We start from the raw sequence: 26,945 nt of genomic DNA on the forward strand, positions 1-26,945 counted from the left end.
CCATCTGTCTCGGCCTCTTTGTTCAGAGTCTGGCCCCAGCGTGACACTAGCAGCCATGTTTTCACTGTTTTTATTCATTAATTTTGTCAGATGGTTTAGTGGGGTATGGGGGGGTGGATGGACAGGAGCTGTTCCCCAACCCCCGTGCACAGGTCAGGATAAGCTGGGGGCTCTTGGAGGGGGAGGGAAGACCGTGTCAGCCTAGCCCTCAGACTTGTGCGAGAGCCCCCAGAATGGGAGGATGGTGGGGGGATGGGTGTGCCCTTCGGCCCAGGGTAGGGAAGCTATAACAGGTTAGGGACCCACATGAGAAACAAGTTACAAAGTTAGAAACCTGGGGTAGGGGTCAGGAGCTCAAGAAAATACAAAACAAGGGATTGACTGGGCCAAGATCAGTGAGAGGGAAGGGAAGGGAGGAAGATCTCTCCCAGCTGTGGCTCAGCAGTAGCTCCGGGTCTGACCCTCAGAGTGGAGGGACCAGCTGGGAGTGGGGTAGGGGGGTGGGGGGCCAGCCCCCTCCCTTCCTTGCCCCCCATTCCTGTACAAGGACCCTCGGTGGTGCTCACCCCCCCTCCCATAGGCTGGTGGGGCTGCCCTATACAGCAGGAGAGGCTCTGGAGGGCCCCAGGGTGCAGGCACCCTGTGAGGAGTGTGGGGGCCCCAGGGGGCCCGCTGTTTCTGGGGTAGGCGGGGGGCTGGGGGTCCAGGATCTGAACGGCTACGGGGGTGGGCAGGAGGGGAGGAGGAGCTGGAAGAGGCAGGTGAGGGACCCCTGGGCCCCAGAGCTAGGTTGACATAGAGGGGCTCAGGCCGGGTGGGGCGCCTGGCAGGATGCTGAGGGGCTGAGTAGCCAAGGTGGTCGTGGGGAAAGCAGGAGGGGGGCGGTGGGTAGCTGAGCAGGAAGTCGGGGGACCTGTGGAGTGGTGGTGACTGGCCAAGCAGACCATATGAGGCATTGAGCCGATCTGGGGGCATAGAGCGAAAGGGACTCCAGGACCTAGTGGGGCCAGAGTAGGGGGTTCCCTCACCCGCCTCGATTTCGTAGTACAGGTTCTCTCCCCTGTCAAGTGGTGCAGGGGGACCTAAGGGGCTCCTCCAGACTGGGGCTGGGGAGCTGGGTTGGAAGGATGGGGAACCCAGAGGGTACAAGCCTGGTTTGGGGACCCCAAGGAAGGGTGGCAGGCACTCCCGAGGGGCTGAAGAGAAGAACCCGGGAGTAGGAGCCTGTGAGGGGACAGAACAGGGGAGCTGAGCTGCCATCTCTGGCTCGTGCTCACGCCCCCTACACCCCCCTCTCCCAAGCTGGGCACTGACCTGGGCAGGGCCTCTGAGTCCCCTCCTTGAGGTCCCTGGGGGCCGCTGGTTTCTCACCAGGCTCCCATCGCTTTGTTGCCTTGGTAGGGAAGGTGGGGGTCCAGGAACCCAGGCACCTGGGTGGGCTAGGGAACTGGGGGCTGGCCCAACCCCTGAGGTCCCTGGGGGCTCACCGCCCACCTCCAGTGACAGTGAGCGGTGGAAAGGGGAGTGGGGAGCAGAAGGGGTGCTCCCATGCTCCTGTTGGCTCTGTCTCTGGGCCACCTGCTGAGCCCGCTCAGCCAGGGCCAGGGCCATGAGGCGTGCTGGGTTCTTGGGGGGCGGGGGTGGGGCCCCCCCAGGGCGCAGGAGGGACAGGGGTGGGGGCAGCAGCGGTGAATCCATGCCAGGACCTACCCAGAAAGGAATGACGACAAGAGTCAGCCAGATTCTGGGTGCAGCTTCAGGGTCTCTACGGGTGTGGGGTAGGCTGAGCAGGACTCACCGTGCTGGCCTTGGGCTCCCCGGGGAACAGGCAGTGCCAGCTTGCTGCAGATCTCCTGTTGGCAGGTGTCACTCAGCTGGGCCTCGGCTCCACGCAGCAGCAAGGGGATGAGATGGGGCCGCAGGCCTGGGCTGGGGCTGAGGGCTGGTGCTGGGGTGACTGAGGCAGGCGTTCCCCCAGCCCCCAGCAGCTCCAGGACAGCAGGTGGCACTGATACAGCCAAGGGCTCTGAGATGTCCAGGGCAGTGGGCGAGGCAGGGCTGGTGGTCCCACGGGGTGAGAGGGCCTGGGGGGTCACTCTGGGTGGGAAGGCAGAGGCAGGGGCAGGGGGTGCTGGGCTGGCGGGAGGTGCCGGATCCCCCGGTGTGGGGCTGCTGCAGCGAAAGGTAAGGGATCAAAGTCGAGCCCCCGGAGCCCCTCCAGGCAGCGGGGTGGGCTGAAGTCCAGCTCGTCACCATCATCCAGCCAGGCCGAGGTTCGATGTGAGGGGAACCAGAGAGTGCCCCTAGACCAGCTGCCGAGGATCCAGAGGAGGAGGACTCAGAAGAGGAGGAGGACTCAGAGGAGGAGGAGGATGAGGACAGGCTCTCGCAGGAGCCAGCAGGTGCCGGGCCCACAGGGAAAGCATCACTGCTGGAGTGCGGTCGCCGTAGCCTGTGCAGCCTCTGGAGGCCTGGAAGCGGGGGGACAGTAGGGTGTCAGGGGCCAGAACTATACATACTCATACATCAATAATAGGGGACATAACCCAGTAGGTTAGGCTGGGGAAGTGACACGGAGAGACGCTTGCCTGGATAGGGTCACAGTGGCTGCAAATCCAGGGAGAGCTGTTAGCTGTTCAGACTCGCAGTGATAAAGGAAATAAACTGGCAAGGCCATGATGAGAACCTTCTACACCCCAAGGCAAGCCTGCTGTCTGACAACCGCACAGCTGGCGAGCATGAGACCAGTGGGATCTCACAGGCTCTCCCTACTGGGAGTGCAGAGTGGGGCGACTATTTTTGGAAAAAGATTGGGCCTTGGCACGTATAGTTGAACAGGAGCATGCCCTACGGCATGCACCTCCGCTCCGGGGTACGGGTAACCCTCTCTCAAGGGCACGGGTGTGGCAGGGATTGCTCGCCAGAGCTCCCCAGCCCACTGGGAGTAGGATGGACGGGCAACTCTGGATGGGACAGCCACAGCTGGACACCAGAGAGCAGCCAAGAGGGACGAGCCTGAGCCACACTCAGCCATGTGGGTGGCAGTGAGTGAACAGTCAGATTCACATCCAGCCCCTCACCCCCTTTCTTAGGATAGGAATCCTAAGGAACTTAAGAACTAAGGAACTTTAGGAATTTAAAGTTTCCAAAGCACTAGGACTGTGCCCTGTGCTATTTCCCCAGATGCCTGCAGGCGATAAAACCTTAGAGCAAGGGGATGCGGACTGTCAGACCTAGAGGGCGCCTCTGCTGGAGAGGCAGCAGATGGGAAAGGGGGGAGCTTGCAGGTAAGGGCTGAGGCTCTTGCAGTTCTGGCCAGTGGGTTCATGGCTGTTCATTTTATTATTTAGATTTTTTTTTTTAAAGGAATGAATAAAAGCCTGACAGGATCCTGCCTGGGCCAATGATCACAGTACCTCATGAACCAAGAGTGATGCTTTATCCAACTCACTGCACTTAATGTCCAGATTTGGAACAACAACAACAAAAACTCGAACCCCCTGAATTTGAAGTACATTTAGAGGCCACCTCAGGGCCCCTGGTCCTCCCAGCTCCACCTGGGCACAGGCATGAGCCACCCTGCACTCACCAGCCCCGCTGGCCTGCGATGACAGAGACTCCTCACTTTTGGCAGATCTCAGGGTGACTGTGTCTGGTCGGCCACCTGCTAGAAGAGAGGGGGATGGTCATGGGGCATTCCAGAGTGCCACCCCCCACCTCCCCCACCTCCCCCACCTCCACCACCCCCACCACGGCCTCTGACCTGAAGGCTGCGGTGGAGCACGGGTGCCCCCCAGCCAGGGTAGAGGCTTCTTTCGGGGGATGCTGGGGCCCCGGCCCAGTGCAAAGAAGGTCTTCCAACTGCTTCCCCCTGGCTTTCGCTGCTTCTCTCCTCTCTCCCCTTTCCTCCTGGGGTTTGTGGGAGACACAGGAGGCAGTCTGAGGATCTGGGGCCTCCAGGCTGGCCCTGTGCTCCCCCGGCATCCCACTCACCTTTCCACAGGTGAAGCTGGGGCCTTGGGAGTTGTGGGCTCGGTGGGAGTCCCCAGCCGGCCCTGGGTGCGAGCCTGGGCTTCCTCCAGGGTCAGCAGGCGAGTGGAGGGGCCGCTGCCCGCAAGGGACTTGGGCCTGGGGAGGAGGCAACGGCCTAGGGAGTTGGGAAAGGGGATAGGTGTCAGCTCAGGGGGGCCGTTCAGGGCCACAGGCAAAGCCAAGCGCTACAGCCCAAGCCCCGGCCGGCCCCGCAGCGTGCCCACCCGGGCTGGCAAGGCAGGGGGCCAGGGCGGATCAGGCGGGAAAGGGCGGGCAGCAGGCAGGTGAGGAGGAGGAGTGAGGCGGAACGAGCTGATGAGGAGGCAGCTCCCGGCAGCCAGCGAGGGCAGCGGCTCTGGCTTCAGTTACCTCGGGCCAGAGGGCCCTCCGACGTGCTGAATCCTGATTGGGCTGGGGTCCGGGATAGGGCGGGGAGTCTGGGTGGGGCCGGGGTGGGGTCAAGTCTGGGGACCTCCCACCTCCTCCCAGGTGGACCCCTGGCCCCAAGAGCCCCCAGGAGCTACAAGGGGTGAAGGAAGAACGATGTCCGGGCCAAGAAGTGGGGATCCTGAGCGTAGGAGCTGAAATGAGAAGGGGGGGGGAGGGGAGGGAGAGGCCGGGGCGGGGTCCTCAAGGAGCCAGGAGGGAGGTCCAGCTTCAGTGGGGTAGGGATAGGGTGGGGAGCCCACCTGCCCTCCCACTGCAGCCCTAACAATGAGGGGGCAGTAGCCAGGACATCAGGCGGCGGGATGGGCATACCTGCAGGGTCGAGGCCAGCAGAGGTGAAGGTGTCGCTGAACAGGACATCCACGTGGGTGAGCAGGAATTCCACTACCACGGACTGCACCCGGACCTCCCTGAAGGCTGCTGCCCCACCCAGCCCCACGGACTCCAGTTCCATGGACCTGGGTGAGGAGGAGGAGGGAAGCCAGATGCTCTGAGCCCCAGCTGGTGGGTTCCCACTAGGCAAGATGGGGAGCCAATGAAGAAATGACTGTCGTCCTACACCTCTGACCTCATCAAAGTAATCACATCCAGAGTTGGGTTCTCAACCTTTCCCCAACCCCATCCTCCCTCCCTGCCTTCCCCATCTCAGCCAATGCTCAGGAAAACACCTCCGGGGGTGTTGCTCCTGACCCCTCTTTCCCTTACCCCTATATCCAATCTCTTGGCAATCCCTGTCTGCTCCACCCACCTATCCTGAACCTAAACTCTTCTCCTCCAGTGTCCCCACCCTGGCCCAGCCTCCATCCTCCCACTCCCAAACATCTCAGCAGTTCCTCCTTGGGCTCCCAGTCTGTCCTGCCCCCGGGAGGCTGCTCCCCTGCACAGGGACCCTGTGATGCCAGGTCAGAACCCTCCTGGCTCAGAGCCCTCCCCTGGCTGCACCTCTTTCCTAGTGAAAGTCCAAGTCTATCTACACTGTGCCCCACGACCTTAAGTCACTCCTCTGTCTGGTCCCCTGTTATCTCTGACGTCATCATCTCCTCCCCCTCAAACCCTCACTCACTTGCTCACTGACCTCCCTCCTGGTCCTCCGGCACAGTGGGCAGCCTTCCAGCCCCCAGACATTTGCTCCTCCCCAGATATCCACATGGGTCCCTCCCTCACCTCCTGCAGGTCTTGACTCAGATGTTACCTTCTCAATGGACTCTTCTCCACCCACTATATTTAAAATTGTAAGTTTCCTTCTCTTCCCCCCCACCCTTTTCCTAGAAGTTCTTATATCCACCATCTCATGTATCACCTATTTTACTTAGGACAGAGAGCTCTCCTGTCTTGGTCACCATCAAATTCTCTGGGGCTCACACTGCTACTGGCCATAGGAAGACTTTTCCTAAAGCCTTCCCTGACACTCTAAAAATGTCAAAATGCTATCACCCTGTGCATCTCCCTTTCCTGCTCTGTAATCTTTCTCCTTGGTAGTCATCACGATCATCACATTCTCTATTTTCCTTGTTCAGAGTCTATCCCTCCCATGCAAATGTGAGCCCAGGAGCAGAGGATCTTGCTCCACTACTGTGTCCCGGTGCTGAGAACACGAGCTGGCACCCAGGAGGTCCTTAAAAAATATGTCAGGGCAGCCAGTGTGGCTCAGCGGTTTGGCGCCACCTTGGGTCCAGGGCGGGATCCTGGAGACCCGGGATAGAGTCCCACATCAGGGTTCCTGGATGGAGCCTGCTTCTCCCTCTGCCTGTGTCTCTGCCTCTCTCTCTCTCTCTCTCTCTCTCTCTCTCTCTATACCTCTAATAAATAAATAAAATCTTAAAAAAAAGAAATATGTGTCAAATGAAATGAGTAAGAGAACAAAGACTGGGTGGGTGCTAGGTGGGAAGTGTGGGGGCAGCTTGTGGAAGGAAGCTGAGGGGGCAGGCTGGTGAGCTGCCAACTTACCGTAGCAGGTTGGGTGCCCAGACAATGGCCAGGTTGCGAGCATGCATGCTGGTGTTGGCACTGTGTCTCGCCATGCGGGCCAAGTGCCTCAGCAGGTACTCCAGGGTCCTGGGGGTGGGAGTGGAGGATGACACCTGAGCCTCAACTCCCTTGGGACCCCATCACAGGCCTTCCCTGCCCCTTCTGATTTACCTGTAGTGAGGCGGGGGCAGCTGTTGGATGACATCGTGGACACGCACCAAGCGTTCCTCCTCCCCAGGCACTGACATGGCTTCCTGAGATTATGCACAGACCTGGTGAGGGCTGGGGCAACACATCCCAGCACCCTCCAACTTTGGCAGCTCCCTTACTCACACTGAACTTCCCATAGAGCTGATATGTGAGCAAGGGATTGGGGAGCTCCCGGAAGTAGAGCTTGCAGAGGGAGGACACACTGTGGATGTCCTGCAGGAAGGCCGGGCCAGACAGTTCCGGGATCCTCTCACTGTCAAACTCGTGCCTGAGGCCACCAGGTCAAGGAGAAGAAAGATTCAGGTCAGAGCTGACCCAGCTGGCCATGTTCTTCCCCAGCCTTCCAAAGTGTCCACACATGGATGTAACCCTGTTCCTGTGCTGGGCTCTGCAGAGGCAGAACCTGACTGAACCCCCCAACAACTCTGTGTGCCCCAATGAGCGTGCCCCATTTTACAGGGGAGAACACTGAGGCTCAGGTGGGAGATGCTCCTGCTCGTGGCTACCAAGGCCATCTGAATACTGAGCGTGACCATGCATCCTCCTTCCACGAAGCTGTCCTTCTCTTGGCTTCAAGAGGTCCCTGGAAGATGTGGCTAAAATCCCAACAACCCCTGCTCGCAGTTCTCTGGTGATGTCCCACTGCTCTTGGGTAAACGGCTTCTCATGTGACTTCGTGCCTTGTCTCTCAGATCCCCAGGCTCCACACTGTCACCTCACTCCCCCGTCAGCCCCAGTGCTCACGTCTCACTGTTTCCCACTGGAGGCTGTTCTTCATGCTGCTCCTCCTCGGCTCAGAACCCTCCTGTGGTTACTGCCTTACTCCGTGTAAAGGCAAATCCTCACTGTTGTCCAAAAGGCCTTGTATACTCTGCTGCCATTTACTTCTGGGCCATGAACTCCTGCTGCTTTCCCCTTGCTCTAACTGTTCCCAGCGTGGTGAGTGCCCATCCCAGGAAGTCCACACAGCTGGCTCCCTCGCCTCCTCCAGAGCAAGCTCTCCCCCAGGTGGCCTCCTCTGTCCACCGAATTTAAAACTGCAATTTCTGGGCAGCCCAGGTGGCTCAGCAGTTTAGGACCGCATTCAGCCCAGGGCCTGATCCTGGAGACCCAGGATCAAGTCCCATGTCAGGCTCCCTGCATGGAGCCTGCTTCTCCCTCTGCTTGTGTCTCTGCCTCTCTCTCTCTCTCTCTCTCTCTCTCTCTCATGAATAAATAAATAAAATCCTTAAAAAATAAATAAATAAAACAATAAATAAAACTGCAATTTCCCTCCCCAACTTATTATGATCCTTCTTACCCCATTCTCTTGTTCTCCATAGCACTTGTCACCTACTTGTACACTTCCTCATTTCCTTGTTTGTCTCTCTGTCTAGCATGTGAGCCCCAAGAGGGCAGGAATCTTTGTCTCCTGTGCCTAGTGCTTGGCATGTGGCAGGTGCTCAGTGAAGGCTGATCTCTTTGCTCCCAATGATTATTCTGCTCTTCTTGCCTTTCAGACCTCTGCTTGGGTGTCACTTCCTCAAGAAAGCCCTCCTTGCCCTCAGCCCCAGTCCAACTGCACCCTAAGCTCTCCTAACGCTCTGATACCTCTGTGTCCCCAGCACACGGCACAGGGCCTGGACTAGAGATGATGCCCAGAAAGTGTTTGCGGAAGGAAGGGCTTGGTGGAGGGCCCTCACCGTAGCCTCTGGATGTTGGATGACACTCCTGAGAGCCGGTAGATTCCATCCACCACCCCATGGGCCTCAATAAACTCAGAGCAGCAGCGAAGTACCTGGGGCACTGGGAGAAAGCAGGGGCTCAGGACTGGGCAGGTTGCACGAGTGGGAGGAGTGGCCTGGGCAGGTAGACGTGGGGCCTCACCATCCTGGCCTGAATTGCTGAGGTGCTCCCCAAGATCACAGCCGAACACCCTCTGCCGCAGGATGCCCCGCTGCCTCAGCCGCTGCCGAGAAGGGCGGGAGCGCATGAAGGTTCGCAGGAGGCCGGCCAGCTTCCCACGTGGCCGGGGCACAGCTGTGGGGGTAAAGGCACGCCATAGAGGGTCAGTGCAGCAGCTGGTCTCATGGCAGGGGTGGGGTGGGGGAGTGGGGGGTGAAGGGGTTGGGGGGCAGGGGCCTGGCCTCTTGTTCCCATTACCTGAGGTCAGAGAGGAGACACCCTGGGGCGTTGGGACACCGCAGGGGGGACCATCAGCATCTGTGGGGCAAACAATGGGTGAAAAGAATGGATGACAGGCAAGGATGCAGGGAGGCCTCCTCATTTTGCCCCTGGTACTTACCCCCCTTTAGCCCTGGACCAGGCCGCTCTGTGAACAGTTCCACACACTCACTGGGGAAGAAACCAACCTGTGGAGGGTTTGGGGTCTGTGAGTGGGCCGCCCTAACTGGTGCGGTACCCTGCCCCACCTGTCTACCCAAGCCAGACTCACCTGGAAGCCCCGTTTGCCCCGCCACCAGCTCCGATCCTCCGTGGGTGGCATGTCGATCACTGAGACAATGTCGCCCACCTGGGAGCCAGAAGGTAATTGGAGGGAGGGTCAGAAGGGACAGGAGTGTGGGCAGCCCAGCTGGAGTCTGCTTCCCCACAGCCTCACCTCGAAGGACAGCTCGTCTGGTGCCTGGGCCGTGTACCGTTTTATTACGTGCGCAGCAGCCACCGCAGGGATGTTCAGGGAGGCTTCCTCACTGAGGAGCAGTCGGCGGCCATGGTTGTCCAGCTGAGATGCAGAGAGGCCAAAAGGACATAATAAAGGCAGAGAAGATTCCTTCATGCCTAGTGGAGGCCACTACCTGTCCCCTATCTAAGAGCCTGTCGGTCACTTATTGGTCAAACACCGAAATCCTTGCCCAACAAAGCCCCTCCTTCCCTCTCACATCCCAGGATGCCCCTGCACCCTCATCCTCCACAGCAGACACCGCACATTTGCTATCTGAAAACCTACTGGTCCGAGCCACTGTTGGCCAGGTGTTCTAGGAGTTACAGTCACATCTATTTCTAACCGATATATCTTCAAATTCTCACATCCCCATAGTCCAGAGCCTACTAACACACACACACACACACACACACACACACACACTCAACACACACTCATTCTCCCTCACAGCCATGTGCCCACACAGACACCGAAATACCAGTGCCTCCTCCACTCTGGCTCGTTTCTTTCCTGTGCCCACACACACTCAGACTGTGAGTTCTCCCTCCTCAGACATCCCTCTCTCACTTCAACTCCCAGCTCCCCTTCCCACCTCCATCCAGGTAAGCACAGGCCCACAGTTGAGGTTACTGTCCACCAGGCCTGACAGGGTCTCCAGGTATTGCAGCAGCAGTGGTACCAGCATCTGAGGGCAGGATATCAGGGTGGGCTTTTGTGAGGGGACCTTGAGAGAGTTTGCTGCCCTCCTATCTTGCCCTAGCTCACCTCTGGGCAGGGCTGAAATTCAGCCTGAATGCATGGGTTCTGTTCCACTGGTAAGACCGAAATATTTTCGTGTCAGTCAGTGGACAGGCTCTGACAAGCTCCTGTGTGCCCCCACTGGTCTGGGCCATGCTGACTCTCCCACCAAATCCCCTGGAATTCCTCATGATCCTAAAACTGAAAGGAGCCTCCCTGCTGCAGTTTCATTCTGGGCCTCTCCATTCTGATTGGTTGGAACTTGGGCCATACCAGTGTTTAAATGTTTAACTATGTTCTCCTGACGGCTTCACACATTGCTCATGAGGACACAGCCCAGCTGAGGCGGGGGCTGAGACAACAAGCAGTTTACCTGGGCCGCCCTGGCACCCTCTGGGGGTGGGGGAAGCTCTGGGAGGCAGGAGAACCTCCTGTCAAATATGCATCGGTGTAGGTGGGCATCCAGAGAACGGAAGTCATCATAACTTCGGAGGACTGGCCAGGAACGGCCCTGTGGGGGCAGGAGGGACAGAAAGGAGCAGTAGTCCCATTGCACTGAGCTGAGAACTACGAGGAGCAGTCTGTCAGGCTAAATGAGAGGAGGGGTGGCCTCACCTGACAGGTCACCTGCACCCCAAACACCAGCTCATTCTCTCCAGAGAAGCTGGGCCCTTCACGCTCTGGAGACAGCAGGAGCTGTAAAGGGAAACAAAGGTCCAGGTAAGAGCCTCATGCGTGTCCCAGTCCTGACTTTTCCAGGTTGGCACTACCTAGAGAGGGGTCTGTGTCCCCTGCCTGAGCCTCCCTAAGGGCAGGGCCTGGCGATGTCTCAAAGTACAGGGTCCCGGCACAGAGCATACACCTAACAAAAAGTTAAGTGACTGAACAAAGAAACAAATGAAAGAAGGAACAGTTCTCCCCTTCCATCCTGCAACTCCTGCCACTGACTGCTCAGATTGGGGGAACAGCTATTGCTGAGATAGGTTTCAGGGGTAACGTGGCTGATACTGCTTCAGGGTTGGGTAAGAGCTCACTCTCCCACCTGGGTGCAAAGCCCTCATACCTGAATATGGCCAAAGTCAACATTCTCATAGTGGAAATGGGCACAGTCGGCCAGCCGGGGGAAGGGACCTCGAGGAGCCGAGAGCCTGGGGGACAAGTGACACATCACTGGTGACTCCTGGGGTTGGCCCCCCTCCTAAGCTGAGCCTCACCCTCACCTCTCACCTTTTCCCAGGCTTCCCCTTCACACTGGGCCCCCCAGTGTGGGGCAAGGGCTGCACTGAGCCCTCCCCTGGGCCATCCAGGCTGTCAGTGCTGCGAGCCTGCAGAGCAGAAAGAAGAATCAGAGGCCTCCAGAGATGGGAACAGAGAGACAACGGCAGCATTGTTATCTGTGAGCCTGGGCCCGGAGGCCCGAATTGCTCCACAGGCTGCCCTAAGCGTGCAGCAGAAGGGTAGGTCAGGGGGAGGTGAAGGCAACTAAAGGTAGGCCTGCTTCTTTGTGTGTGGTCTGGGGTGGGGGGCTGGAAGAGCAGAGACCGAAGGCGAGGCAGGGAGAGCATATGCTGGTACCATCTCTCCCTGCTTCAAGTCCTCCCTTCGCCCCTGCAGAGTATAGTCTCCCCTAAGTGCCTCTCCACACCTTTTATTGATGTTTGGACAATCACAGCTTCCATCTTATCAATCTTCCTTCCAACCTCTCCCCTCCTGCTAGCTTCTTCACAGCAAGCGCCAGGATAATTTCGTGCCACACATATCTGCCTCTGCCTCTCCACAGATCACAGACCTTCAATGGCTCCCTGTTATCTTCAAGATAAAGTCTGAATTCTCAGGTCTGTTTACCTCTCCAGCCCCATCTTACCCCCATGGCCTCTACTCTTGGAGCTCTCAAACTTCTAAGAGTCCAACAAAAGCACCATCTTCTCATTTCCTCCCAGGCCTTTGCAAAGTTTGTTCCCTCTTCCCCATCCTTTCAGTAGGTTCACTCCTCCCCATCCCTCAGGGCTCATCTCTCTCATTCTCTCCTCTGGGAAGTTCTCCGGGACCCAGGCTGTGCCAGCCTCCTCTGCTAGACTCCTCTATCCCCTGAGGTTCTCCCATCCCAGCCCTGAGCACTCTGAGATATCACTGGTGACAAGGCCATTTCCCCCACTGGATTGTGACTTCCCCAGGATCAGGGACCCAGCACAGAGCTGGGCACAGAACTGATGCTCCCCCCAGGTAAGGTAATGCCTGATTCCTCTCTGGGTCCCCATGCCCAGTCTCACAGCAGGAGCCGTGGAAAATCTGATGAGTAAATTAGTCAGCTGCCAGATAGGGATTTCCCAGGCTGGGCTCTCGCCTCTCCCTCCTTCATTTCCCTGCGACCCCAGGTTCATCCTTGGGTCTCACCCTCGGTTCTGTCCCTCTCCAGCCCATGAAGCTCCCCAAGGCAGGATGGGATGTGAATCTCTTTGCGCCTGGAACATGGGGTCTGCCAGGAGGTATCAAGGAGTGTCTGTTAAATGAGCGAATCAGGGAATGAATGGATGAATGAGCAGGAGCAGCATGGTAGGAGAGGGAGACGGTGGGGAGGGAGGGTGAGGACAGGAAGACGGAGAAGGACCCAAGGATCCTGCGAGAGGTACGCTGCTGGCTTGGGGTTGGGGTGCAGTGAGGAGAGGGGAGATGCTGGGGAGGCTGAGGTGCAGGCTGATGGGGGTGCTGGGGAGGGCTGATGGAGAGGGAGCAGAACGGAGTGAGAACGAGGGAGAAGAAAAGGGTCAGGCTGAGGATGGAGCCGGGTGGGGGTGGGGCTCAAGATCGCGAAAGGGGCTGGAGGCGGGAGGGGGAGGGGGCAGGCCGGGAAGGGGTGGCGGCTGGGAATAGAGGCTGAGGGTGGCTGTGGGATGGGGGCTGAAGAAGGACCCAGGAAGCTTCGGCAGGCCCCTGGGGGGGCCACTTGGGGGCGCGGGTCCTTCCCGGACTAGCCCATCCCCCCAGCCTGGGTCCTCGGCCACTGTCAGCTCCACCCAGGGCGCGGCGAGGGATGTGCACTGAGGGGGCGGGGCCGGGGCGAGGGCTCGGGCCGACACCAGGCCGGGGGCCCGAGAGGGACCTCGAGAGGGGTGAGGGGCGGCGCGGGCCGCGGGCTCGGGCGGGGCCGGGGGCGGGGCGCGCGGGGCGGGGCCGCGCGCGGACAGACTGACACGCGGACCGACTGACGGCCGCGTGGGCCCCTCACCACCATGGTAGCGTAGCCTCCTCAGGCGCCGGCCGCGCTCGACCCCTCGCTCGTCGTCCTCGTCGCCGCCGCCGCCGCCATGGCGACACAAAGGGGAGGGCGCGAGCCGCGCGCGGGCGGCTGCAGGCCCCGCCCCTAACGGCCGCCCGTGGCTCCGGCGCGCGCCCCACGGAGGCGGGGCCAGCGGGACGCGGCGCCGCTTCCCATTGGCTCCGGCCTCGGCCTTGGGACGACGCCCCGCCCACCCGGGCGGTTTTCATTGGCTGCGGCGGCGGTCCCATCGCTGGCTCGGTCTCTTCGGTCCCGCCCCGCGAAGTTTGACAGCGCCGCGCCCAGGACTGCTCTTCATTGGCTGTCATTGCCCTCCCGAGACACACCCCTAGGCTCTTTATGCTTTGCTTCCAACACTCCCAGCGCGAAGCCACGGGCCCTCCCCTTAGTCCACTCTCGGTGACCCGTCCTCTGACACTTGCTTCCCCTTTGCCATCGAAGTTGGATTCTCCATGGCCTCAGAGCTTGTCTCCATCCCCAAGCCGCTTTTCCACGTCTCCATCCCCCAGCTCCATCTTGTCGGTCCCGACCCGGACACCTCCCGCCCGCAGAACCCTGAGGGCATTTGCCCATGGACGGTGTCACTGTCTCACATACTCGGCCTGGGACGCAATCCCAGGCACTCTGCGATCGGCCTCGCCCTTCCCGCTGGACATGCTGTCCTTGCCTCCTCTCCTGCTTCTTATAGGCCGGTCTCCAGCCTTGGCTCCTTTTTTCTAGGAATTGCCTTAGCCCGCAATTCCAGAACATGACTGCGCCTGCCGTAAAGCCAATTCCAACCCATCCGCCTCTGACTTGAGCCAGGCCCAGGACACACTATAACGATGCCCTTTCCCAGAGAACCTTTCCACTGGTCATGTTCTCAACAGGGTCCCTCGCCTCGGAAAGTACCGCTTTGTTTCATTCACTCATTCATTCAAAAACTCTGATCACTTAATTTGTGGCTACAGCAATAACCAAAGCAAGGGGAAAATATATCCTGCCCACGTGGCACTCAAAAGCTCGTGGGAGAAGACAATGAACAAAATAACTTAAAATGTAGGGAGTCTGGGGTGGCTCAGACTTTGGGCGTCCGCCTTCGGCTCAGGGTGTGTCCCCGGAGTCCTGGGATCGAGTCCGGCATCGGGCTCCCTACATGGAGCCTGCTTCTCCCTCAGCCTGTGTCTCTGCCTCTCTCTCGCTCTCCGTGTGTCTCATGAAAAAATAAGTAAAATCTTTTAAAAAATAATTTTAAAATATCTTAAAATGTAGAAAATTAGGTGATAAATTCTATGGGTAAAAAATTAATCAGGGATTGGGGAAAGGGAATCCTGAAGGAGGGGTCAATTTTTTAAAAAGATATTATTTATTCATAAGAGACACACACAGAGAGAGGCAGAGACACAGGCAGAGGGAGAAGCAGGCTTTCCGCAGGGATCCTGATGGGGGACTCAATCCCAGGACCCCTGGATCAGGGTTGAGCCAAAGGCAAATGCTCAACCACTGAGCCACCCAGGTGCCCCAAAGGTGGGGTCAATTTATAGTTACTTATTTCAACTAATAAGTTCAATAGAACTTGCTCACTTCACTCCCATCCCAGGGATTTCCTATGTGATGTTCCCATTGCCTACAGTCTCCCCTCAACCCCACCCCACTCCCCACTTACCCAGTGGTGGTTTTATTTTTTTTTAATTTTTATTTATTTATGATAGTCACACACAGAGAGAGAGAGGCAGAGACATAGGCAGAGCGAGAAGCAGGCTCCATGCACTGGGAGCCCAACGTGGGATTCGATCCCGGGTCTCCAGGATCGCGCCCTGGGCCAAAGGCAGGCGCTAAACCGCTGCGCCACCCAGGGATCCCCCCTTTGGTGGTTTTATTTTTTTTTTAATTTTTAAAATTTATTTATGATAGTTACACACACACACACACACACACACAGAGAGAGAGAGAGAGAGAGAGAGAGAGGCAGAGACATAGGCAGAGGGAGAAGCAGGCTCCATGCACCGGGAGCCCGATGTGGGATTCGATCCTGGGTCTCCAGGATCACGCCCTGGGCCAAAGGCAGGCGCCAAACGGCTGCGCCACCCAGGGATCCCCCTGTTTTTTAAAACACGACTGCAAATTCTTTGACACTGCTTTCATGAAAAGATGGAATCTATGTCCCCTCACCCTTGAATCTGGGCAACATGGATAATTTCAACCAACAGAGAGTAGTGGAATTGACATTATGTGATATCTAAGACTAAGTAGCAAGAAAACAATGCATCTTCCTTTTTGTCCACCGAAATGACTAGCTCTAGAGCTTTGAGGCATCATATGAGAAGTGCAACTATGCCCAGGAAGCCATGCTTTGAGGAAGCCCAAGCCCTCAAATGTAGAGACCATATGTAAGCACCACAGTGTACAGTTCCAGCTGAGCCAAGCCTTGGAGTCATCTGGGCCCTGGTGCCAGACTTTAAGTGAAGAAGCTCCAGAGGTCCTGCCCCTGGCTGTTGAGTCACCTGTGAGTCTCTCCAGTTGAACCCCTAGACATCATGGAGCACAGATAAATTATCCCTTACTGTGCCTGTCCAAATTTCTGACTCTCAGAATCCATGAACATAATAAAATGATTGTTTTATGCCACTAAGTTTGGGGGATGATTTATAATCCAGCAAAAGTAATTAGGATGGCCCTTTGTCAACTAATTAATTCCTACCTGTCTCAGCTTAAATATAATTTCCTCAGAAATCCCTCTAGGGTCCAGTCACCCCTCAACTAGATCAGATTCTGCTACTGAAACATCTTTCATTTCTCTTTATATCTAAACAGCAATTTCCTTCTTTCTGATTTCATTTAAATGTATGATTTGTTCAGAAAGGCTGAAAACAATATACATCATGTCAATGATATACAGAAGCTACTTAAAGAAAAAGATTTTATGTATTTATTTGAGAGAGAGACAGAGAATGCATGCAAGAGATCAAGCACAGGCAGGGAGAAAGAGTGAGAGGGAGAAGCAGGCTCCCGCTGAGCAGGCTCTATTCGAGGACTTTGGGATCATGACCTGGGCCATGGGCAGACACTTAACTGACTGAGCCACCCACATGCTCCCAGAAGCTGCTTTTAACAGAAATCTATTCTATCCTTCTCTTTAATAAATACAGATATCAAAATAATCCTGATCATACATTTTTCAACATTTTATTATAAGTTTCTAACATACAGCAAAGTTGAACAATTTTATAGTAGACACCCACATACCTGCCACTTAGATCTTACTAACTGACTGTGGGGTGAGGGAAAGAGATGAGTCACGAATGGCTATGAGGCTTTTGGCCTGAGCAGTTAAAAGGATGGAGCTCAGGAAAGCCAATGAAGGGCAAGTTTTAGGGGAAGTTTGAGAGCTCAGTTTAAGACCTGTGGGGTTTGGGGTACCTGGGTGGCTCAGTGGCTGTCTACCTTTGGCTCAGGGGGTGATTCTGGGGTCCTGGGATGGAGTCCTGCATCGGGCTCCCCATGGGGAGCCCGCTTCTCCCTCTGCCTGTGTCTCTGCCTCTCTCTGTGTCCCTTATGAATAAACAAAATCTTTTAAAAGGGGGATCCCTGGGTAGCTCACCGGTTTGGCGCCTGCCTTTGGTCCAGGGTGAGATCCTAGAGTCCCGGAATCGAGTCCCACATCGGGCTCCCTGCATGGATCCTGCTTCTCTTTCCTCCTGTGTCTCTGCCTCTCTCTCTCTCTCTCATAACATAAATAAATAAATAAATAAATAAATAAATAAATAAATAAATAAATAAATAAATAAATCTTAAAAAAAAATCTTTAAAAAAATAAAGAAAAAAGACCTGTGGGGTTTGAGACATCTCTTAGGCCTTTGAGTGGAGATGGTGAGTAGGTAGAATACAGGAACCTAAGTTTCAGTGGCCAGATTGAGGCTGAAGATAGAAATTTGGGGACCATTAGAATAGAGATGGGTGTCAGAGTGGTGGAACTAGACTAGATCACTTGGGAATGAATACAGATAGTTAAGGCCAGGGCCCTAGGACAGGTTAAAGTGACAGGTTGGGGCAATGACAAGGGGCGACCAGAGAGGTGAGAAGGGTGGGGCATTGGAAGCAGGGGAAGGAAGTGTCTCCAGGAGGGATGAGCACACTAAATGCTGCTGCTGGCTCAAGCAGGGTGTGGACTGAGGACCGACCATTGCCCAGCACTCTATGACCCCATTAACTTCATGCCCTGAGGACAGCCCTTTGGTCTCAGCTGAGACAGGAGAATCCACTTCTGAGCTGAGAGTCAACTAAGGTGCATCCCAGTCTTGCCTGAAATCTGACCTGGAACCCCTCCCCCATCCTCACCTCAGAGGGCAAACCAGAAGAGATTTTGCCCTAAAGGTCAGGAACTAGAATCGGGGTTTGGCAAGGCAGAGCCGCAGCGGATAGGGGAGGGGAGGAGCAATTTCCCCAAATTAGAATCACCCTCAGGCATTCCAGAACAACTCTTCCTCAGATACAACCAGCAACGTGAAAAAAATATTTTATTGGGAAAAATACAATTTGTACAAGTCAACGTCTTCTGGTCTCGGGAGGAGCTCCTTCCCTCCGCAGCCGCCTTCCTGGGGACCTGGGGGGCGACCCGGTGGGAGGAGACCAAGTCCCTGGGTTTTCAGTGTGCTCCAGTAGGAGGGACAGTTGCGCGTCCACTTTCCTGCAAAAAAGCCAGGGTCGTAGAGGCTCAGGACTGGGGTCTGGGGTGGTGGGTGGCTCTGGGAAAGGGGTATTGCAGATCCTGGGGATGGCCACCTTTTCTGCCGTCTCAGCTCGGCCCTCTGAACTCTTAGCAGCTGAAGTACAGGGTCGTCCTGGAACTCGCTGCCGTCGGACTCTAGGGGAAAAAGAGCGAGCGCCAGGAGGCTGACTCGTGCGTGGGGTGCGGGACCGCCACGCAGATCCGCGCAGCCACCGCGATCAGCTCACCTTCTGCAGCCTCCAGAAGTCGGGCCGCCAGGCCGAGCAGATCTGCGGAGGGGGCGGGCCCCGCAGCGGGCGGGGGCGTGGCCACCGCCCCGGGAGGCCCCGCCCCGAAGGAAGTAGGCGGGGCCTCGAGAGAAGCAGCCGCCTCCTCGGCTGGAGGGGGCGGGGCCTGGGGCGGCAGGTTCCCAGGGGCGGCCAAGGGGGCGTCTCCGTCCTTCCCAGGCTCCCACGCCTCTAGGGGGAGCGTGGCCTTGGCTCTCCGAGCCTCGGCTTTGGAGCGACGAGGCGGAGTCTGCGCCTTGGGAAATCGCGATCCAGACTGAGGGGGCGTGACCTCTGAGCCAGGTGGCGTAACCTTGGTTTGGGGGGGTGTGGCCTTGACTTTCAGAGGTTCGGCCTGGGGCAGAGGTGGGCCCCCGGGGTGAGGGGGCGTGTCCTCCAAGGCGTCCGGGAAGAGCCGAGCGGACACTATTTGGCCCAGGGCGCCTCTGAGCTGCGGGCCAGGCCCCTCGTCAGCGGCCGTGACCGTCCCAGCGGACTCCTGGCGCGGGGCCCTGCTACTCCGAGGCTTGGGGCCCTGCCTCTGGGGCTGGGCCGGGCAGCTGGGCGCAGGAGTGGGCGGGTCCTGGGGGCGGCTGGGGGTGGGAGGGTGCAGGCTGCAGGTGCTGGGGCCGGGGGAGCGGGAGCGGGGGCCACGGGGGCGGGGCCCGGAGGCGCAGGGCTGGAGGGCGTGGGAGGCATGGCCCCAAGAGGTACCCAGAGACCAGACTGCGGAGCCCAGAAGAACCCCTGGGGGCTGGGACCCCAAAAGATATGTGGAGAGAACCCAGGGGGGATAGGAGGCCTCTCCATATAAAAGGCCTCCAGGGGACCAGGTCGGGCCACACTGGCCCAAAGTGGGATGCAGTTAGGCTGGGTTCCCAAGGAACTAAGGGTCTCTGCAGGGGCAAGAGGAGCCTGTAGAGAAACGGGGGCGGGGCCCTGAGAGGGAGAGAAATGGTAGAGGGGTCTTCAGTCCCCTTCTGGCTCCTCCTTCCTCCAACTTCCCTTAGCGTCCCTCCATCCAGTCCCCTCACGCGCTCCCTCCCCCATCTCACTGGAGTGGTGGGGGCAGGAGTCCGGGGTAGCACCCAGGTTCCATCACCCTGCCCTCCTCGAGCCCGTTCAAGCTTCCTCCGCTGCCGCCACTGGTATAGAATGTCATCCTCTGGACGCAGGGGTGCCTGAGAGGAGATGGGGCCCGAAGCAGGGATGTAGGCAGGTGCTGGTGTTGCTGTGGGGTAAGTAGAGGGTGGAAGGGTAAGTTAGGAACTGGGCTGATGAGCAGAGCAAACCAAGGACAGCCTGTGCATATACCCTTCGATTGTACCAGAAAGTTATTCAGACAGGCTCTCCAGGTAATGTCCCAACTCCTCTCCCAAGCAGGAAGTGAGCAAAAGGGCAGAGTCAGAGGAGAGAGCACACGGGGGCTCTCAGCCTGTCATCATTCAATTCTTTATTCATCAGCAAATATTCACTTAGCTCTTGCTGTGTGCCAGGCACTGTTCTGGACCTTGTGGTTACAGCAGTGAACAAGACAGATCCTCCAGAATCTGCCTACTTCTCTCCCTCTTTACTGCCCTTTCCTGGGCAGTAAAACCCCACAGAAACCTCTTCTCTGGTCTCTCTGCTTCTGTTATCCCAATCTGTTTCCCCCTGCAGCCAGAGGAAGCCTGGGAACACCTGAGTCCGATCAGGGCCCTCCTGGATTAGAACCCTCCTGTGTCCTAGTAAAAAGCAAAAGTCTTTGAATTTGTGCTTCCCACTGCCTGGAGTGCTGTTCCCTCCTGTACGCACAGGGTTCAATGCCTCACATCCTTCCGATCTTTGCTCAATATCACCTTCTTAGTGAGGCCTTCCCTGGCTCCTCTATTTAAAACTGCAACCACCCCCAGCCCTACCACTCATTATCCTATTTCCTATTCCATTTTCCTCCTTAGCTCTTTTCACCTCCCAACATATTCAGTGTGGTACATCTCCGCTTACTTCTCTCTCTTCACAATGCCAGCTACACAAGGGCAGTGGTTTTTGTCTATCTGACCGTTACTATAGCCCCAGTGTCAAGAACAAGACCTGGTGGGGCACCTGGGTGGCTCAATGGTTGAGCAACTGCCTTTGGCTCAGGGCATGATCCCAGGGTCCTGGGATTGAGTACCATATCAGGCTCCCTGCAGGGAGTCTCTGCCTGTGTCACCACTTCTCGCTCTGTCTCTCATGAATAAATAAATAAATCTTTTAAAAAAAAATGGAACAAGGCCTGCTGCCATCAGTATTTGTGGCATAAATGCCAAGTGAGCTATTTATTATATTGAAGTGTAGTGTCCAGATCTGTGCTAGGGATACAGCAGTGAGGGCAGGGTCACTGGCTGCCCTCAGTTCCACGGGGCAAATGGACATCATTCCCATTACCCAGAGCATAACTTCATCAGTCATGATCATAGGGCTACCATCGTCTCTTAGAAGCCCTACCATCTGATGCTGCACAGAGAAGGGGGTGTCATTCTGGATCTCTCTCTCTCCCACCTCCCTCTATATCCTGTGACTCTACTTCCAGACCTGGCCACATCCCCCTACTCTGTTCCTCAGGCTCTGGCCCAAGAGAAACTAACTACCAGTGTCTCTCACTGGGGGGTCCAGAGCAGCCAGAGGGAGTCTGTTAATACCCAAGAAATATCACATCCTTCCCTGCTCAGAACCTCCCCCTGGCTCCCCAGTACTAAGATAATGGCCAAATGCCTCCCATGCTTACATGGCCCAATGTAACCCGACTCCTGCCAATTTCTTCCACCTTACCCCAGACTACTCTCACTCGCCACCTCCCCTTGCCCTTTCTTTTCTAGTCCGTTGTGGGCACTATGCTCCCTCCCACCTCAGGTCCTCCCTACATGCTAGAGGGCTATTGTCCCTACCTTCATCGTCAAGTCTCCACTTAGACAGCACCTCTTCCAAGAAGGTCTTCTCTGACTTCCCAGCATCATGATCCTCTCCTGCATGGCCCTCGTTTCTGCCTACATTTCACAGATGTGGGGTTAGGTAGCTATTTTCTGTCCCACATTCACTGTATTGTGAGCACCATAAACTGAGCATAATCAGTTGCTTGGAACCAGCTGATTCACTGTGGAATCCCCAAGCCCACTCCCAAGGCCTCATTCACAATAGGTATACAATGTTTTTTAGATGGCAGATTGAGTAAATTTAGTCTGTAGAACAACTCACGAAGTAGCTCCTAGTTTCAACCCTATGTTACAGATGAGAAAATGGAGGCTCAGGAAGGAGAGGTGAATAACAGGTAAGGTGAAGCTGAAAAGGAGCAAAGAATCAGACAAGCAAGAGCTCAGGCAGGATCACACACCAAGCACGAACACCTCTCTTACACTGCCTGCCCCCACTCACTCCAGCCCCACGAGACACACACAGCACCTGTCCTGCGTGCCACTGTGTCCCAGGACCTGGCCATGGAGCAATAGTAATCCAGGTCCTTAATCCCATCTCTGAAATCTGAAGACATCAGATGGCCGGAATTGAGAGTTCAACAGTTTGCCTGCTTCAGCAAAGGCACATCGTATGTACAGCACTGGCAGGGGGCTGGCCCAGTCCGCAGACTCAAACACATTAGTATTTGGTTGAACAACATGAAACTGCCAGTATTCAACCATTTTTTACTTACAGAGACAAAGGTATCATGTGGTTCAGTGTAACACACAGCCGTAGCCAAGAGAATGACTGTTCACCCTAAATGAGATTTGGCAAGACTATAAACAGCCTTCATATTCTTTAGGTCAGATTTTGCTGTTCAATCAGGTGTGGTGCTGAATTAGCAAAAAGCCATGTGATTTTGGAAATTCGTGTTCAGAACAGCAAACAGGAAGGAGAGAGAGAACCTGTCATGCTAATGATGGGTACTGTTAAGAGACCTGTGGTAGGTGCTCCCCGTATTCACCACTCATTTATTACCCCTGTTTTCAAGTTGAAGAACAGAGAGGCCCCTGGAGGCCCCAGGTCACACAGCTGGGATTCACTTCCAGGCTGTTCTCAATCCTGGCCTCAGAACTTACCCTGTGCCTTGGGGTCAGAGCCCTTGCTGGGGTCAGGGGTGAAGGTCATGGAGAAGGGAGAGAGGCCATCAGAGCTGATGGGGAAGGAGGAGCTGCTGGCATCGTTAGGGCTGAGTGAGGAGGAAGAGGATATGGAGGCCTTGCTGTAGGGGAGAAAGCAGAAGCGAGGTGACAGGGGTCTCAGAGGCTGTGGGCGGGGCCTGGGGCTGTGGGAGTGGGGAGGGAGATGGGGGCAGGGAAGGCACCTGCGCTTGAGCAGCCTGGCAGCTCTGCTCTGCAGGCTCAGTGTCTCCAGGTCCAGCAGGGATGAGTTCCATGTGTTGAGGCTCTGCGAGGTAAGAGGGATCAGAGGCTAGCCCCCATCTCAAAGGGTGCTGGGAAAGGGGCTCTGGACAGAGGGCCTGGAGTACAGGTCTACACTCCACCTGGTGCCCTCACATGCTGGCTTAGAATCCGCTCCTCCTCCTCAGAGATGGGGGGACTTCCTCTGTGATCCACACCCCTCCTGGTAGTCATTGTTGTGGGAGAAGGGTTGACCCCACCTTCCTGACCTGGCCTGGCTAATCACAACAATCTGTCCTCTGCTTCCACAGTGCCTGGCTCAAAGATGAACACATGAGAGTAAGCTCTGGGGCTTTGCATGGAACTACTAGGAAATCCTCTTTCCACTGAAGTAACTATGTAAGTTAGAAGCCTAGAGTGACTGGGGCCATCTTCGCTACCTCAAGGGGAAGCCTGCCTGAGACTGAGCCCAACAAAGAGGAACAGAGAGCCAAGAGAGTCGAGTTGCTCCTGGTACTGTACAAACACCTGGATCTAGCCATGCCTGAAAGCATATACATTGGGATTTCTTGACTGCATTAGCCAGCAAATCCTCCTTTTGTCTTTAAGCTTCCTTGAATTGGGGATTGACTTTAATTCTATGCCAGGGGTAGTGCTCTCAGTTCAGGCACATAGAGAAGGAAGTGGATGAGGATGTCACCTGCTTCATTTCCTGAAGGGGGGCCACAGCCTTAGCCCGAGAGGCGCTGACCACCTTGGCAAGAGTTGGGACTGCTGTGTTGGGTCTTCCTTCTGGTTCACTGGCTCCTGCCGAGAAGCCCCAGTTGATTTTGGAGGGGGGCCACGAGGAACCTCTGCTGGGGGCATTGATCAGGAGAGGTTTAGGCCTACAGTGGATGGGACTGTAGCAGGTACCTGCTGCAAGCTGACTGCTGGGGTCTGGAGATTCAGGCCGGAGCCACCAAAAGTCAGCTGCGGTTGGGCCTGCGGGCTGGCGTTCCTCTCGGCTTGTAGGCTGAGCCTGGCGAAACCGGTTTATGTACCTGCGAGCATCAGAGAAGGGGAGGTGGGTGAATGAGGAGAGCCAAAGAATAGTAATAATGACAATAACAATCACAACAGCTGATGTTTATCAGTTACCTTGGCAATACCTAGCCCTTGTCCCTCAGCATCTGTTCTCCTCTCATACACAGTAATGCAATATTATGTAAGACTATATGATACGGGGCACAGAGCCACTCTTCCACAGATTTATTTAATTTTATCAGGGGTCCCTATAGTTTTATGTCTATGTAACTAGGTTCTTGACCAACAGGGTTTTGTTTTGTTTTTATTATTTATTTTTTTTTGTTTTGTTTTTAAATATTTAATTTATTTATTCATGAGACACAGAGAGACACATGCAGAGGGAGTAGCAAGCTCCCCGTGGGAAGCCCAATGCGGGACTCAATCCCAGGACCCTGGGATCATGCCCTGAGCCAAAGGCAGATGCTCAACTGCTGAGCAACCCAGGCGTCTCAACCAATAGGGTTATGAGATGAGGAAATGTGATTCTGGATAGTGGAAGTGGTTGGGAGCCATTCTGGTCCATAAAGGAAAGGGCAAGAGCCTCGTGATGGGAGGCAGCACGACAGAAGGAAACTGTCCCTGATCCTAGCTGGGGGCTGCCACAGCAGCCCTGGTTGCTTCTGCCTGGACTGTTGGGTGAGGGAGAAATAAATGCTGTCTTTCTTATGCCACAATTAATTTGGGGCTATTTGTTAGAGCAAGTGAACTTGTATCCTACAAATTCAAGTGCTCACCACGATAGCACTTGTTATAGATGCTTTATAGGCAGTAACTCATTGAAAGCTTAAAATAGTCCTGGGGGATATGTGCTGCTAATATCCATGATTTACAAATGAAGAAACTGAGGCCCAGATCATACAGAGGGTAAGTAACAGAACTGGGATTTGAATGCAGTGAGCCAGAGACACTCTGCCAGAGGCAGAGACACAGGCAGAGGAAGAAGTAGGCTCTTTGTGGGGAGCCCGATGCAGGACTCGATCCCGGGATTTTGAGATCACCCCTTGAGCCAAAGGCAGATGCTCAACCACTGAGCCACCCAGGTGCCCCAGCTCCAGAGCTCTTAATAGTACACATAAAGTTTGGTCCTAAAAGTGCTGCATAAACAACTCTGGCTGTGATGATGATGATGGCATACCTGCCCCCCCTCCTGACCCAAACCCTTCCTTCCCCCCAGGGCTGCTGGTACTTACTTGGCCACCACGGACTCGCCACTGTCAACCAGGGTGGGTGGTGGGGAGGCTCCCACCTGTCCTTCAGTGGTGCTGGGTGGGGAAGGGATCCCTGAGCTGGACGGCCAGGATTCTCCAAACAGCTCAGAGGAGTTGGGACCTGTGGCCAGAGCCTTGGGAGCTTCTGGGGGCCTGGACCTCTGGGACCTGGATGGGCTTAGGGTCTAAGACAGGGGAGTGGGGAGAAGAAAGTGAGGGCTGAGGGGTTACCCCTGTAGGGGAACAAAGGCACGCATGAAGTGTGTCTCAGTCCAGAGGGGAGGAAACATCCTACAATGTTAACAACTCAGAGTGATTGGGGCCATGATAGGGGATCCAGGACCAGGTGAGGGCAGAGCTGTAGGGAGGGAAAAGAGACTGTTGCTTAATTTCTCACCCCTATCTCTCATCACATGTCCTCCTTCCCTCTAGTTATCACTCCCTCACCACTGGGCTCACACACAGCACTCTCCATGGAGTGTCCTCACCTTGGGGTGCCAAGTCTGGGTCCGGGATGGCAAGTAGCTGCTGTGATCCAGGGGAGCATCCTCAAAGGGGCTGTCTGGGATGGAGAAAACTGGCAGACTGCAAGGGGAGAATGAAGTTGGCCAGCAGAGCCCCCTGCTGGGAGGCTGTGGGTGGAGTCAGGGTTTGGGGTTGAGGAGAGGAGGGCAGACCAGATTACAATTCCCATAGATTCTTGGAAGAGATGAACTATAACTCCCACGAAGCAGCGCTGCACATTCAAGATACTGATACTAGAAGCTCGATTCCCACCAGCCCTTGGAGCAGTCTCAGAAACCCAAGGAATTGCCTACTGGCAGTTCGTGACCCTGAATCCAATCTGGGAGCCTTTGAAAAATACAGACATGCGGTCCTCGTCCCAGGCCCAAAGCATCCTATCTGTAAGAGAGCTGGTCACCTTCCCAGGTGATTCTGAAGCGCAGCTCGGGTTAAGAACCGCGACTAAACCCCATCTCTGTGCCTTTCCCATAAGTCCTTGGGATACTGAGGAGGAAATGGTAAATGGACTATAACCCCCATCAGTAACTGGGCTCTGCCTAAGCAAGAAAGGTCAAGAACAACACCCACTGGAGTCTGGGGGGGGGGGAGCTTTAAAGCTCAGAAATTTGATTCCCAAGAGGACACTGGAAACCCTTAGAGGAAAACCCCTTGGAGCCACTTGGAAAGCGTAACGTAAGACTCCATGGGACCCTGAGATGCTGAGGTCCCAGGCTGGAGCTGCCAGAGGATGTGGAGCATCTTGGGAGTTGTAGTTCCAGCGCGGTTGAAGAGCAGAGACTCCGGACCCCAGCAAACCTGACCCGACGCTGCGTTCACCGCACCCTGGGTCCTCCCCAGGCCTCCTGCGGTCCCCGGGAGGAGGCTCGGCCTCACCTGCGGTCCATCCCGCAGCCACCTGGGCGCTTCCGCCAGCTCCGCTCCTTCACTGGGCTGAACCCGCGCGCATCTCGGTCGCTTAGCAATGCCCTGCCAGGCCCGCCCCCCTCGGCGGGCGCCCGCGCGGGAAGACAGCGGCCTCCGAGGCGGCCAATGATGGAGAGGAAGACAGGAGCAACTGGAAAGTGGCCAGAGGGCGACGCCGCACAACGGGCTGTAACTTCGGCCCGACTGAGAGAGCATGTTTGATTGGAGGCCCGTAGCGCGCGGCAGTAATTGGCAAGCCTGCGGACCAATGGGAAGGCTCTGAGGGTGAGCTGGCGTTTGGGAGGGTCTATAAACTACTCGCGCTTTCTAGCAGCGTCTCACGGCCACTCCCCCTTTTGCAGTAGAGCTCCTGTCCCGTCTCCAATCTAAGCACCGGTTTTCGCGTCGCAGGGCAGTCAGGGAGCCTGTGCCCTCTGCAGCCGCCGCCCCCTCCATCCGTCCGACCAGCCAGCCGGCCCGGCGGAGTCATTAGCCACTTCCGTCCTGCTGCAGGAGCAGCTGGTTGCGCGAAGTGCCAGGCCTGGGCTCCTCGCCGAGGTGGTGGGATCAAAATGAGCTATTTCGGGCCCGGCGCGCGG

At 56.2% G+C, this 26,945-nt stretch overlaps 3 protein-coding genes across 3 annotated transcripts; all 3 read right to left on the reverse strand.

Annotated features, from left to right (window-relative positions):
* Window positions 1-54: 54 nt before the first annotated feature.
* ARHGAP33 (Rho GTPase activating protein 33) lies at window positions 55-12,778 on the reverse strand. Its single transcript, XM_055311869.1, is given in 24 exon segments — window positions 55-1,224; window positions 1,315-1,706; window positions 1,799-2,188; window positions 2,191-2,289; window positions 2,292-2,471; window positions 3,590-3,664; window positions 3,764-3,909; window positions 3,994-4,147; window positions 4,792-4,937; window positions 6,427-6,534; window positions 6,619-6,701; window positions 6,781-6,925; window positions 8,340-8,442; window positions 8,524-8,676; window positions 8,800-8,859; window positions 8,942-9,008; window positions 9,092-9,169; window positions 9,257-9,379; window positions 9,912-10,004; window positions 10,431-10,568; window positions 10,673-10,753; window positions 11,121-11,205; window positions 11,285-11,382; window positions 12,452-12,778. Coding segments are annotated over 24 exon segments (3,810 nt in total). The 5' UTR covers window positions 12,479-12,778; the 3' UTR covers window positions 55-438.
* A 44-nt stretch (window positions 12,779-12,822) lies between these two features.
* LOC129500140 (uncharacterized) lies at window positions 12,823-13,990 on the reverse strand. Its single transcript, XM_055310264.1, has 2 exons — window positions 13,928-13,990; window positions 12,823-13,506 (listed from the first exon to the last, which is right to left on the reverse strand). The coding sequence occupies exons 1-2, from the start codon at window positions 13,988-13,990 to the stop codon at window positions 12,823-12,825; spliced, it is 747 nt and encodes a 248-aa protein (XP_055166239.1).
* Window positions 13,991-17,824: 3,834 nt separating this feature from the next.
* On the reverse strand, window positions 17,825-26,448 carry PROSER3 (proline and serine rich 3). The gene is given in 13 exon segments (XM_055311991.1): window positions 17,825-18,000; window positions 18,096-18,177; window positions 18,270-18,899; window positions 18,902-19,247; window positions 19,364-19,539; window positions 21,215-21,313; window positions 22,361-22,503; window positions 22,606-22,688; window positions 23,343-23,449; window positions 23,558-23,685; window positions 24,901-25,103; window positions 25,407-25,503; window positions 26,317-26,448. Coding segments are annotated over 13 exon segments (2,247 nt in total). The 5' UTR covers window positions 26,328-26,448; the 3' UTR covers window positions 17,825-17,858.
* Between the last annotated feature and the right edge of the window lie 497 nt (window positions 26,449-26,945).

The sequence above is a fragment of the Nyctereutes procyonoides genome, unplaced genomic scaffold, assembly GCF_905146905.1.
Source record: "Nyctereutes procyonoides isolate TBG_1078 unplaced genomic scaffold, NYPRO_anot_genome, whole genome shotgun sequence".
Lineage (NCBI taxonomy): Eukaryota > Metazoa > Chordata > Mammalia > Carnivora > Canidae > Nyctereutes > Nyctereutes procyonoides.